General features: G+C 48.7%; 2 protein-coding genes across 2 annotated transcripts; both read right to left on the reverse strand.

Annotated features, from left to right (window-relative positions):
* Positions 1-3,324: 3,324 nt before the first annotated feature.
* Positions 3,325-4,788, reverse strand: LOC111611112 (mucin-5AC-like; the record flags this gene model as incomplete). Its single annotated transcript, XM_023346757.1, has 1 exon — positions 3,325-4,788. A coding segment is annotated over one exon (1,464 nt), but the record flags the coding sequence as incomplete, so codon positions are not given.
* Positions 4,789-5,781: 993 nt separating this feature from the next.
* Positions 5,782-13,441, reverse strand: LOC111611070 (mucin-5AC-like; the record flags this gene model as incomplete). The annotated part of the gene is made up of 4 exons (XM_023346692.1): positions 5,782-6,256; positions 6,551-6,774; positions 9,689-10,528; positions 12,971-13,441. Coding segments are annotated over 4 exons (2,010 nt in total), but the record flags the coding sequence as incomplete, so codon positions are not given.
* Positions 13,442-13,563: the final 122 nt, after the last annotated feature.

Here is a 13,563-nt window from a genome sequence, read left to right on the forward strand (position 1 = left end):
TGTGGTTGGAGCTACTGTAGTTGTGGTTAGAGCTTCTGTTGTTGTGGTTGGAGCTGCTGTGGTTGTGGTTGGTGCAGCTGTTGTGGTTGAAGGAATTGTTGTTTTGGTTGGAGCAGCTGTTGTTGTGGTTGGAGCTGCTGTGGTTGTGGTTAGTGCAGCTGTTGTGGTTGAAGGAATTGTTGTTGTGGTTGGAGCAACTGTGTTTGTGGTTGGAGCAACTGTTGTTGTCGTCAGAGCTACTGTTGTTGTGGTTGGAGCTGCTGTGGTTGTGGTTGGAGCAAGTGTTGTGGTTGCAGCCGCTGTGGTTGTGGTTGGAGCTGCTGTGGTTGTGGTTAGTGCAGCTGTTGTGGTTGAAGGAATTGTTGTTGTGGTTGAAGGAATTGATGTTGTGGTTGGAGCAGCTGTGGTTGTGGTTGGAGCACCTGTGGTTGGTGTCTCTGTTGTTGTGGTTGGAGCTACTGTAGTTGTGGTTAGAGCTTCTGTTGTTGTGGTTGGAGCTGCTGTGGTTGTGGTTGGTGCAGCTGTTGTGGTTGGAGCTGCTGTGGCTGTGGTTGGAGAAGCTGTTGTGGTTGCAGCAGCTGTGGTTGTGGTTGGAGCAACTGTTGTTGTCTTCGGAGCTACTGTTGTGGTTGGAGCAACTGTTGTTGTGGTCGGAGCTGCTGTGGTTGTGGTTGCAGCCGCTGTGGTTGTGGTTGGAGCTGCTGTTGTTGTGGATGGTGTCTCTGTTGCTGTGGTTGGAGGTACTGTAGTTGTGGTTAGAGCTTTTGTTGTTGTTGTTGAAGGAATTGGTGTTGTGGTTGGAGCAGCTGTGGTTGTGGTTGGAGCTGCTGTTGTTGAGGTTGATGTCTCTGTTGTTGTGGTTGGAGCTACTGTAGTTGTGGTTAGAGCTTCTGTTGTTGTGGTTGGAGCTGCTGTGGTTGTGGTTGGTGCAGCTGTTGTGGTTGCAGCTGCTGTTGTTGTGGTTGGAGCAACTGTTGTTGTGGTTGGAGCTGATGTGGTTGTGGTTAGAACTGCAATGGTTGTGGTTGGAGCAACTGTTGTTGTGGTTGGAGCTGCTGTGGTTGTGGTTGCTGCAGCTGTTGTGGTTGAAGGAATTGTTGTTGTGGTTGGAGCAGCTGTGGTTGTGGTTGGAGGTACTGTGGTTGTGGTTGGAGAAGCTGTTGTGGTTGCAGCAGCTGTGGTTGTGGTTGGAGCTACTGTTGTTGTGGTTGGAGCTGCTGTGGTTGTGGTCGGTGCAGCTGTTGTGGTTGAACGAATTGTTGTAGTGGTTGGAGCAGCTGTGGTTGTGGTTGGAGCTGCTGTGGTTGTGGTTGGTGCAGCTGTTGTGGTTGAAGGAATTGTTGTTGTGGTTGGAACTGCTGTTGTTGTGGTTGGTGTCTCTGTTGTTGTGGTTGGAGGTACTGTAGTTGTGGTTGGAGAAGCTGTTGTGGTTGCAGCAGCTGTGGTTGTGGTTGGAGCTGCTGTTGTTGTGGTTGGTGTCTCTGTTGTTGTGTTTGGAGCTACTGTAGTTGTGGTTGCAGCCGCTGTGGTTGTGGTTGGAGCTGCTGTGGTTGTGGTTAGTGCAGCTGTTGTGGTTGAAGGAATTGTTGTTGTGGTTGAAGGAATTGATGTTGTGGTCGGAGCTGCTGTGGTTGTGGTTGGTGCAGCTGTTGTTGTGGTTGGTGTCTCTGTGGTTGTGGTTGGAGCTATTGTAGTTGTGGTTAGAGCAACTGTTGTGGTCGGAGATGCTGTGGTTGTGGTTGGAGCTGCTGTTGTTGTGGTTAGAGCTTCTGTTGTTGTGGTTGGAGCTGCTGTGGTTGTGGTCGGTGCAGCTGTTGTGGTTGAAGGAATTGTTGTTGTTGGAGCAGCTGTGGTTGTGGTCGGAGCTGCTGTGGTTGTGGTTGGAGCAACTGTTGTGGTTGGAGCAACTGTTGTCGTCAGAGCTATTGTTGTTGTGGTTGAAGCTGCTGTGGTTGTGGTTGGAGAAGCTGTTGTGGTTGCAGCAGCTGTGGTTGTGGTTGTAGCTGCTGTTGTTGTGGTTAGAGCTTCTGTTGTTGTGGTTGGAGCAACTGTTGTGGTTGGAGCTACTGTAGTTGTGGTTAGAGCTTCTGTTGTTGTGGTTGGAGCTGCTGTGGTTGTGGTTGGTGCAGCTATTGTGGTTGAAGGAATTATTGTTGTGGTTGGAGCAACTGTTGTTGTGGTCGGAGGTACTGTGGTTGTGGTTGGAGAAGCTGTTGTGGTTGCAGCCGCTGTGGTTGTGGTTGGAGCAACTGTTGTTGTCGTCGGAGGTACAGTTGTTGTGGTTGGAGCAACTGTTGTTGTGGTTGGAGCTGTTGTTGTTGTGGTTGGTGTCTCTGTGGTTGTGGTTGGAGCTATTGTAGTTGTGGTTAGAGCTTCTGTTGTTGTGGTTGGAGCTGCTGTGGTTGTGGTTGGTGCAGCTGTTGTGGTTGAAGGAATTGTTGTTTTGGTTGGAGCAGCTGTGGTTGTGGTTGGAGCTGCTGTGGTTGTGGTTGGAGCAAGTGTTGTGGTTGCAGCCGCTGTGGTTGTGGTTGGAGCTGCTGTGGTTGTGGTTAGTGCAGCTGTTGTGGTTGAAGGAATTGATGTTGTGGTTGGAGCTGCTGTGGTTGTGGTTGGAGCACCTGTGGTTCGTGTCTCTGTTGTTGTGGTTGGAGCTACTGTAGTTGTGGTTAGAGCTTCTGTTGTTGTGGTTGGAGCTGCTGTGGTTGTGGTTGGTGCAGCTGTTGTGGTTGAAGGAATTGTTGTTTTGGTTGGAGCAGCTGTGGTTGTGGTTGGAGCTGCTGTGGTTGTGGTTAGTGCAGCTGTTGTGGTTGAAGCAATTGTTGTTGTGGTTGGAGCAACTGTGGTTGTGGTTGGAGCAACTGTTGTTGTCGTCGGAGCTACTGTTGTTGTGGTTGGAGCTGCTGTGGTTGTGGTTGGAGCAAGTGTTGTGGTTGCAGCCGCTGTGGTTGTGGTTGGAGCTGCTGTTGTTGTGGTTGGTGTCTCTGTTGTTGTGGTTGGAGCTACTGTAGTTGTGGTTAGAGCTTCTGTTGTTGTGGTTGGAGCTGCTGTGGTTGTGGTTGGTGCAGCTGTTGTGGTTGAAGGAATTGTTGTTTTGGTTGGTGCAGCTGTTGTGGTTGAAGGAATTGATGTTGTGGTTGAAGGAATTGATGTTGTGGTTGGAGCAGCTGTGGTTGTGGTTGGAGCGCCTGTGGTTGGAGCTGCTGTGGTTGTGGTTGGTGCAGCTGTTGTGGTTGAAGGAACTGTGGTTGTGGTTGGAGCTGCTGTGGTTGTGGTTGGAGCAAGTGTTGTGGTTGCAGCCGCTGTGGTTGTGGTTGGAGCTGCTGTGGTTGTGGTTAGTGCAGCTGTTGTGGTTGAAGGAATTGATGTTGTGGTTGGAGCTGCTGTGGTTGTGGTTGGAGCACCTGTGGTTCGTGTCTCTGTTGTTGTGGTTGGAGCTACTGTAGTTGTGGTTAGAGCTTCTGTTGTTGTGGTTGGAGCTGCTGTGGTTGTGGTTGGTGCAGCTGTTGTGGTTGAAGGAATTGTTGTTTTGGTTGGAGCAGCTGTGGTTGTGGTTGGAGCTGCTGTGGTTGTGGTTAGTGCAGCTGTTGTGGTTGAAGCAATTGTTGTTGTGGTTGGAGCAACTGTGGTTGTGGTTGGAGCAACTGTTGTTGTCGTCGGAGCTACTGTTGTTGTGGTTGGAGCTGCTGTGGTTGTGGTTGGAGCAAGTGTTGTGGTTGCAGCCGCTGTGGTTGTGGTTGGAGCTGCTGTTGTTGTGGTTGGTGTCTCTGTTGTTGTGGTTGGAGCTACTGTAGTTGTGGTTAGAGCTTCTGTTGTTGTGGTTGGAGCTGCTGTGGTTGTGGTTGGTGCAGCTGTTGTGGTTGAAGGAATTGTTGTTTTGGTTGGAGCAGCTGTGGTTGTGGTTAGTGCAGCTGTTGTGGTTGAAGGAATTGTTGTTGTGGTTGGAGCATCTGTTGTTGTCGTCGGAGCTACTGTTGTTGTGGTTGGAGCTGCTGTGGTTGTGGTTGGAGCAAGTGTTGTGGTTGCAGTCGCTGTGGTTGTGGTTAGAGCTGCTGTTGTTGTGGTTGGTGTCTCTGTTGTTGTGGTTGGAGCTACTGTAGTTGTGGTTAGAGCTTCTGTTGTTGTGGTTGGAGCTGCTGTGGTTGTGGTTGGTGCAACTGTTGTGGTTGAATGAATTGTTGTTGTGGGTGGAGCAGCTGTGGTTGTGGTTGGCGCTGCTGTTGTGGTTGATGGAATTGTTGTTGTGGTTGCAGCAGCTGTGGTTGTGGTTGGTGCAACTGTTGTGGTTGAAGGAATTGTTGTTGTGGTTGGAGCAACTGTGGTTGTGGTTGGAGCAACTGTTGTTGTCGTCGGAGCTACTGTTGTTGTGGTTGGAGCTGCTGTGGTTGTGGTTGGAGCAAGTGTTGTGGTGGCAGCCGCTGTGGTTGTGGTTGGAGCTGCTGTGGATGTGGATAGTGCAGCTGTTGTGGTTGAAGGAATTGTTGTTGTGGTTGAAGGAATTGATGTTGTGGTTGGAGCAGCTGTGGTTGTGGTTGGAGCACCTGTGGTTGGAGCTGCTGTGGTTGTGGTTGGTGCAGCTGTTGTGGTTGAAGGAATTGATGTTGTGGTTGAAGGAATTGATGTTGTGGTTGGAGCAGCTGTGGTTGTGGTTGGAGCGCCTGTGGTTGGAGCTGCTGTGGTTGTGGTTGGTGCAGCTGTTGTGGTTGAAGGAACTGTTGTTGTGGTTGGAGCAGCTGTTGTTGTTGGAGAAGCTGTTGTTGTTGCAGCAGCTGTGGTTGTGGTTGTAGCTGCTGTTGTTGTGGTTAGAGCTTCTGTTGTTGTGGTTGCAGCTGCTGTGGTTGTGGTTGGAGCTGCTGTGGTTGTGGTTGGAGCAACTGTTGTGGTTGCAGCCGCTGTGGATGTGGTTGGAGCTGCTGTTGTTGTGGTTGGAGCTACTGTAGTTGTGGTTAGAGCTTCTGTTGTTGTGGTTGGAGCTGCTGTGGTTGTGGTTGGTGCAGCTGATGTGGTTGAAGGAATTATTGTTGTGGTTGGAGCAACTGGTGTTGTGGTCGGAGGTACTGTGGTTGTGGTTGAAGAAGCTGTTGTGGTTGCAGCCGCTGTAGTTGTGGTTGGAGCTGCTGTGGATGTGGATAGTGCAGCTGTTGTGGTTGAAGGAATTGTTGTTGTGGTTGGAGCAGCTGTGGTTGTGGTTGGAGCACCTGTGGTTGGAGCTGCTGTGGTTGTGGTTGGTGCAGCTGTTGTGGTTGAAGGAATTGTTGTTGTGGTTGAAGGAATTGATGTTGTGGTTGGAGCAGCTGTGGTTGTGGTTGGAGCACCTGTGGTTGGAGCTGCTGTGGTTGTGGTTGGTGCAACTGTTGTGGTTGAAGGAACTGTTGTTGTGGTTGGAGCAGCTGTTGTTGTTGGAGAAGCTGTTGTTGTTGCAGCAGCTGTGGTTGTGGTTGTAGCTGCTGTTGTTGTGGTTAGAGCTTCTGTTGTTGTGGTTGCCGCAGCTGTGGTTGTGGTTGGTGCAACTGTTGTGGTTGAAGGAATTGTTGTTGTGGTTGGAGCAACTGTGGTTGTGGTTGGAGCAACTGTTGTTGTCGTCGGAGCTACTGTTGTTGTGGTTGGAGCTGCTGTGGTTGTGGTTGGAGCAAGTGTTGTGGTTGCAGCCGCTGTGGTTGTGGTTGGAGCTGCTGTGGATGTGGATAGTGCAGCTGTTGTGGTTGAAGGAATTGTTGTTGTGGTTGAAGGAATTGATGTTGTGGTTGGAGCAGCTGTGGTTGTGGTTGGAGCACCTGTGGTTGGAGCTGCTGTGGTTGTGGTTGGTGCAGCTGTTGTGGTTGAAGGAATTGATGTTGTGGTTGAAGGAATTGATGTTGTGGTTGGAGCAGCTGTGGTTGTGGTTGGAGCACCTGTGGTTGGAGCTGCTGTGGTTGTGGTTGGTGCAGCTGTTGTGGTTGAAGGAACTGTTGTTGTGGTTGGAGAAGCTGTTGTTGTTGCAGCAGCTGTGGTTGTGGTTGTAGCTGCTGTTGTTGTGGTTAGAGCTTCTGTTGTTGTGGTTGCAGCTGCTGTGGTTGTGGTCGGTGCAGCTGTTGTGGTTAAAGGAATTGTTGTTGTGGTTGGAGCAGCTGTGGTTGTGGTTGGAGCTGCTGTGGTTGTGGTTGGAGCAACTGTTGTGGTTGCAGCCGCTGTGGATGTGGTTGGAGCTGCTGTTGTTGTGGTTGGAGCTACTGTAGTTGTGGTTAGAGCTTCTGTTGTTGTGGTTGGAGCTGCTGTGGTTGTGGTTGGTGCAGCTGATGTGGTTGAAGGAATTATTGTTGTGGTTGGAGCAACTGGTGTTGTGGTCGGAGGTACTGTGGTTGTGGTTGAAGAAGCTGTTGTGGTTGCAGCCGCTGTGGTTGTGGTTGGAGCTGCTGTGGATGTGGATAGTGCAGCTGTTGTGGTTGAAGGAATTGTTGTTGTGGTTGGAGCAGCTGTGGTTGTGGTTGGAGCACCTGTGGTTGGAGCTGCTGTGGTTGTGGTTGGTGCAGCTGTTGTGGTTGAAGGAATTGTTGTTGTGGTTGAAGGAATTGATGTTGTGGTTGGAGCAGCTGTGGTTGTGGTTGGAGCACCTGTGGTTGGAGCTGCTGTGGTTGTGGTTGGTGCAACTGTTGTGGTTGAAGGAACTGTTGTTGTGGTTGGAGCAGCTGTTGTTGTTGGAGAAGCTGTTGTTGTTGCAGCAGCTGTGGTTGTGGTTGTAGCTGCTGTTGTTGTGGTTAGAGCTTCTGTTGTTGTGGTTGCAGCTGCTGTGGTTGTGGTCGGTGCAGCTGTTGTGGTTAAAGGAATTGTTGTTGTGGTTGGAGCAGCTGTGGTTGTGGTCGGAGCTGCTGTGGTTGTGGTTGGAGCAACTGTTGTGGTTGCAGCCGCTGTGGATGTGGTTGGAGCTGCTGTTGTTGTGGTTGGAGCTACTGTAGTTGTGGTTAGAGCTTCTGTTGTTGTGGTTGGAGCTGCTGTGGTTGTGGTTGGTGCAGCTGATGTGGTTGAAGGAATTATTGTTGTGGTTGGAGCAACTGTTGTTGTGGTCGGAGGTACTGTGGTTGTGGTTGAAGAAGCTGTTGTGGTTGCAGCAGCTGTGGTTGTGGTTGGAGCAACTGTTGTTGTCGTCGGAGGTACAGTTGTTGTGGTTGGAGCAACTGTTGTGGTTGGAGCTGCTGTTGTTGTGGTTGGTGTCTCTGTTGTTGTGGTTGGAGCTATTGTAGTTGTGGTTAGAGCAACTGTTGTGGTCGGAGATGCTGTGGTTGTGGTTGGAGCAGCTGTTGTGGTTGAAGGAATTGTTGTTTTGGTTGGAGCAGCTGTGGTTGTGGTTGGTGCAGCTGTTGTGGTTGAAGGAATTGTTGTTGTGGTTGGAGCATCTGTTGTTGTCGTTGGAGCTACTGTTGTTGTGGTTGGAGCTGCTGTGGTTGTGGTTGGAGCAAGTGTTGTGGTTGCAGTCGCTGTGGTTGTGGTTAGAGCTGCTGTTGTTGTGGTTGGTGTCTCTGTTGTTGTGGTTGGAGCTACTGTAGTTGTGGTTAGAGCTTCTGTTGTTGTGGTTGGAGCTGCTGTAGTTGTGGTTGGTGCAACTGTTGTGGTTGAATGAATTGTTGTTGTGGGTGGAGCAGCTGTGGTTGTGGTTGGCGCTGCTGTTGTGGTTGATGGAATTGTTGTTGTGGTTGCAGCAGCTGTGGTTGTGGTTGGTGCAACTGTTGTGGTTGAAGGAATTGTTGTTGTGATTGGAGCAGCTGTGGTTGTGGTTGGAGGTGCTGTGGTTGTGGTTTGAGAAGCTGTTGTGGTTGCAGCAGCTGAGGTTGTGGTTGGAGCAACTGTTGTTGTGGTCGGAGCTGCTGTGGTTGTGGTTGCAGCCGCTGTGGTTGTGGTTGGAGCTGCTGTTGTTGTGGTTGGTGTCTTTGTTGTTGTGGTTGGAGGTACTGTAGTTGTGGTTAGAGCTTTTGTTGTTGTGGTTGGAGCAACTGTTGTTGTGGTTGGAGCTGCTGTGGTTGTGGTTAGAACTGCGATGGTTGTGGTTGGAGTAACTTTTGTGGTTGCAGCCGCTGTGGTTGTGGTTGGAGCTGCTGTTGCTGTGGTTGGTGTCTCTGTTGTTGTGGTTGGAGCTAAAGTTGTGGTTGGAGCAGCCGTGGTTGTCGTCGGAGCTACTGTTGTTGTGGTTGGAGCAACTGTTGTTGAGGTTGGAGCAGCTGTGGTTGTGGTTGGAGCTGCTTTGGTTGTGGTTGGTGCATCTGTGGTTGTTGCTGGAGTTGCTGTTGTTGTCGTCGGAGCAAGTGTTGTTGTGGTCGGAGCAGCTGTAGTTGTGCTTGTTGTCTCTGTTGTTGTTGTTGGAGGTACTGTGGTTGTGGTTGGTGCCTCTTTTGTGGTTGGATCAGTCGTGTTTGTTGTTGGTGCAGCTGTTGTTGTTAAAGGAACTGTGGTTGTAGTTTGATATGAGCATTAGTAAAGCAGTATGGCATCACTCAAAATTTCAGTAGTTTTGGTAATGTACAGAATTACATTTTTTATGGATGTTTTTTACTTTGCTTACCTAAGTCTCCAACAATAACCGATGACGCTTCCACCGAGAATTCAGTTATGTTTCCTGCCTCATTGATTAAAACATTTTCGATTGCTTGATAACTAGGAACCTCTGTTGCTTGAAATTCGAGGTCCAGCGTGTTGATAACTGATCCTCTTCTGCAAATATAGAAAAACAAGAACTCATTCATACAAAAGGCTCATTTAGAAGAAGTAAATGTGTTTTTTTTTCTATGTCAGTACCTGAATGAGATAATAATCATTCCCAAGAATGACCTAAATGCTTGTTTGTAGAGGGGATGAAGCTGCAAAGAAATGATGTGAAATCAATTACTTGCTCTCTGTTTTACAATATTATAACTCAGAATTTGAATTAGTAAAAACATAAATACACTACTTTTACAGGATAAAACAATACATTATCATGACTCATCTTACTTCAAAACATTGAGAAGCTATGTAATTAATACAATCAAATAAAATATTTGAGTGGTAAAAGATCATTGTATTTTCTTATTACAATATTTTTTTGGCAATAAAACTCAGTTCCAAATTTCCCTCATCTTTAAATAGTGTTTTAATCCATCTAAAAATTGTGTATATTTTCTTTAGTCTTGATAAAATAGGGTTCTGTTTCCTACCTGGAATCTAAAGCAGGATTTTATTGCTACAAGATAATAATAAGGAGGACTACTGCTATACCATTGTAAGACAGTATAATTTTGTCTGATCAAAAAAAAAAACATAGAAAAAATTAGGATATCAAGAGAATAAAACTTACACGATTCCACAAAAGCTGGGATCGTTGGCTGAAAGAATCTGAAGAATTGATTTCAAGATTGTTGGTAAAGGTATCAGTAGGAGACCTAAAGTTCATCCGGCGGACAACTCTCATCTCATTTGTGCTAACGGTAGTTGCTGCTGTTGTAGAAATTGTTATAGATGCAGTTGTTGTTGGAGCAGATGTTGTCGTGGTTGGTGCAGGTGTTGTGGTTGGAGCAGCTGTGGTTGTGGTTGGAGCCACTGTGGCTGTAGTTGGAGCGGCTGTAGTTGTAGTTGGAGCAGCTGTTGTTGTAGTTGGAAAAGCTGTGCTTGTGGTTGGACCTGGTGTGGTTGTCGATGGAGAAACTGTGGTTTTAGTAGTAGCTTCTGTGGTTGTGGTTGGAGTTGCTGTGGTTGTGTTTGGAGCTGCAGTAGTTGTGGTTTGAGCCACTGTGGTTGTAGTTGGAGCAGCTGTGGTTGTGGTGGGAGTTACTGTTGTTGTGGTTAGAGCAACTGTTGTGGTCGGAGCAGCTGTAGTTGCGGTTGGTGTCTCTGTTGTTGTAGTTGGAGAAACTGTTGTTGTGGTTGGAGCTGCAGTGGTTGTGGTTTGAGCCACTGTGATTGTAGTTGGAGCAGTTGTAGTTGTTGTTGGAAAAACTATGGTTGTAGTTAGAGCCACTGTGGTTGTGGTTGGAGCTGCTGTAGTTGTGGTTGGTGTCTCTGTTGCTGTATTTGGAGAAACTGTTGTTGTGGTTGAAGCCGCTGAGGTTGTGGTTGGAGCCACTGTGGTTGTAGTTGGAGTAGCTGTGGTTGTGGTTGGAGACACTGTAGTTGTGATTGGTGCCTCTGTTGTTGTGGCCGGAGCAGTTGTGGTTGTGGATGGAGCAGCTGTGGTGGTGGTAGGAGTTGCTGTTGTTGTTGTCGAAGCTGCTGTTGTTGTGGTTGGAGCAACTGTGGTTGTGGTCGGAGCAGATGTTGCTGTGGTTGGAGCAGCTGTGGTTGTGGTTGAAGTTGCTGTTGTGGTTGGAGGTACAGTAGTTGAGGTTGGAGAAACTGTTGTTGTGGTCGGAGAAGCTGTTGTGGTTGGAGGTACTGTAGTTGTGGCTGGAGAAGCTGTTGTGGTCGGAGCAGTTGTGGTTGTGGTTGGTGCAGCTGTTGTGGTTGAAGGAATTGCTGTTGTGGTTGGAGCTGCTGTTGTTGTGGTTGGTGTCTCTGTTGTTGTGGTTGGAGGTACTGTAGTTGTGGTTCGAGCTTCTGTTGTTGTGGTTGGAGCTGCTGTGGCTGTGGTTGGTGCCGCTGCTGTGGTTGAAAGAATTGTTGTTGTGGTTGGAGCTGCTGTGGTTGTGGTTGGAGAACCTGTTGTGGTTGCAGCTGCTGTGGTTGTGGTTATAGCTTTTGTTGTTGTGGTTGGAGCTGCTGTGGTTGTGGTTGGTGCAGCTGTTGTGGTTGGAGTAATTGTTGTTGTGGTTGGAGGTACTGTAGTTGTGGTTAGAGCTTCTGTTGTTGTGGTTGGAGCTGCTGTGGTTGTGGTTGGTGCCGCTGTTGTGGTTGAAGGAATTGTTGTTGTGGTTGGAACTGCTGTGGTTGTGGTTTGTGCAGCTGTTGTGGTTGAAGGAATTGTTGTTGTGGTTGGAGCTGCTGTGGTTGTGGTTGGAGAACCTGTTGTGGTTGCAGCAGCTGTGGTTGTGGTTGGAGCTGCTGTTGTTGTGGTTGGTGTCTCTGTTGTTGTGGTTTTAGGTACTGTAGTTGTGGTTAGAGCTTTTGTTGTTGTGGTTGGAGCTACTGTGGTTGTGGTTGGTGCAACTGTTGTGGTTGAAGTAATTGTTGTTGTGGTTGGAGCAGCTGTGGTTGTGGTTGGAGCTGCTGTGGTTGTGGTTGGTGCAGCTGTTGTGGTTGAAGGAATTGTTGTGGTTGGAGAAGCTGTGGTTGTGGTTGGAGACGCTGTTGTTGTGGTTGGAGAAGCTGCTGTTGTTGGAGCTGCGGTGGTTGTGGTTGGAGAAGCTGTTGTGGTTGCAGCAGCTGTGGTTGTGGTTGGAGCAACTGTTGTTGTCGTCAGAGCTACTGTTGTTGTGGTTGGAGCAGCCGTTGTAGTTGAAAGAATTGTTGTTGTGGTTGGAGCAGCTGTGGTTGTGGTTGGAGCTACTGTTGTTGTGGTTGAAGCTACTGTTGTTGTGGTTGGAGAAACTGTTGTGGTTGCAGCTGCTGTGGTTGTTGTTGGAGCTGCTGTTGCTGTGGTTGGTGTCTCTGTTGTTGTGGTTGGAGGTACTGTAGTTGTGGTTAGAGCTTTTGTTGTTGTGGATGGAGCTGCTGTGGTTGTGGTTGGTGCAGCTGTTGTGGTTGAAGTAATTGTTGTTGTGGTTGGAGCAGCTGTGGTTGTGGTTGGTGCAGCTGTTGTGGTTGAAGGAATTGCTGTTGTGGTTGGAGCTGCTGTTGTTGTGGTTGGTGTCTCTGTTGTTGTGGTTGGAGGTACTGTAGTTGTGGTTAGAGCTTCTGTTGTTGTGGTTGGAGCTGCTGTGGTTGTGGTTGGTGCCGCTGTTGTGGTTGAAGGAATTGTTGTTGTGGTTGGAACTGCTGTGGTTGTGGTTGGTGCAGCTGTTGTGTTTGAAGGAATTGTTGTTGTGGTTGGAGCTGCTGTGGTTGTGGTTGGAGAACCTGTTGTGGTTGCAGCAGCTGTGGTTGTGGTTGGAGCTGCTGTGGTTGTGGTTGGTGCAGCTGTTGTGGTTGAAGGAATTGTTGTTGTGGTTGGAGCTGCTGTGGTTGTGGTTGGAGAACCTGTTGTGGTTGCAGCAGCTGTGGTTGTGGTTGGTGTCTCTTTTGTTGTGGTTGGAGGTACTGTAGTTGTGGTTAGAGCTTTTGTTGATGTGGTTGGAGCTGCTGTGGTTGTGGTTGGTGCAGCTGTTGTGGTTGAAGTAATTGTTGTGGTTGGAGCAGCTGTGGTTGTGGTTGGTGCAGCTGTTGTGGTTGAAGGAATTGCTGTTGTGGTTGGAGCTGCTGTTGTTGTGGTTGGTGTCTCTGTTGTTGTGGTTGGAGGTACTGTAGTTGTGGTTAGAGCTTCTGTTGTTGTGGTTGGAGCTGCTGTGGTTGTGGTTGGTGCCGCTGCTGTGGTTGAAGGAATTGTTGTTGTGGTTGGAGCTGCTGTGGTTGTGGTTGGAGAACCTGTTGTGGTTGCAGCTGCTGTGGTTGTGGTTATAGCTTTTGTTGTTGTGGTTGGAGCTGCTGTGGTTGTGGTTGGTGCAGCTGTTGTGGTTGAAGTAATTGTTGTTGTGGTTGGAGGTACTGTAGTTGTGGTTAGAGCTTCTGTTGTTGTGGTTGGAGCTGCTGTGGTTGTGGTTGGAGCTGCTGTGGTTGTGGTTGGAGAACCTGTTGTGGTTGCAGCAGCTGTGGTTGTGGTTGGAGCTGCTGTTGTTGTGGTTGGTGTCTCTGTTGTTGTGGTTTTAGGTACTGTAGTTGTGGTTAGAGCTTTTGTTGTTGTGGTTGGAGCTGCTGTGGTTGTGGTTGGTGCAGCTGTTGTGGTTGAAGGAATTGTTGTTGTTGTTGGAGCTGCTGTTGTTGTGGTTGGTGTCTCTGTTGTTGTGGTTGGAGAACCTGTTGTGGTTGCAGCTGCTGTGGTTGTGGTTATAGCTTTTGTTGTTGTGGTTGGTGCAGCTGTTGTGGTTGAAGGAATTGTTGTTGTGGTTGGAGGTACTGTAGTTGTGGTTAGAGTTTCTGTTGTTGTGGTTGGAGCTGCTGTGGTTGTGGTTGGAGCTGCTGTGGTTGTGGTTGGAGAACCTGTTGTGGTTGCAGCAGCTGTGGTTGTGGTTGGAGCTGCTGTTGTTGTGGTTGGTGTCTCTGTTGTTGTGGTTTTAGGTACTGTAGTTGTGGTTAGAGCTTTTGTTGTTGTGGTTGGAGCTGCTGTGGTTGTGGTTGGTGCAGCTGTTGTGTTTGAAGGAATTGTTGTTGTTGTTGGAGCTGCTGTTGTTGTGGTTGGTGTCTCTGTTGTTGTGGTTGGAGAACCTGTTGTGGTTGCAGCTGCTGTGGTTGTGGTTATAGCTTTTGTTGTTGTGGTTGGTGCAGCTGTTGTGGTTGAAGGAATTGTTGTTGTGGTTGGAGGTACTGTAGTTGTGGTTAGAGTTTCTGTTGTTGTGGTTGGAGCTGCTGTGGTTGTGGTTGGAGCTGCTGTGGTTGTGGTTGGAGAACCTGTTGTGGTTGCAGCAGCTGTGGTTGTGGTTGGAGCTGCTGTTGTTGTGGTTGGTGTCTCTGTTGTTGTGGTTTTAGGTACTGTAGTTGTGGTTAGAGCTTTTGTTG

This window comes from Xiphophorus maculatus, chromosome 14 (assembly GCF_002775205.1).
Source record: "Xiphophorus maculatus strain JP 163 A chromosome 14, X_maculatus-5.0-male, whole genome shotgun sequence".
In the NCBI taxonomy this organism is placed as follows: domain Eukaryota; kingdom Metazoa; phylum Chordata; class Actinopteri; order Cyprinodontiformes; family Poeciliidae; genus Xiphophorus; species Xiphophorus maculatus.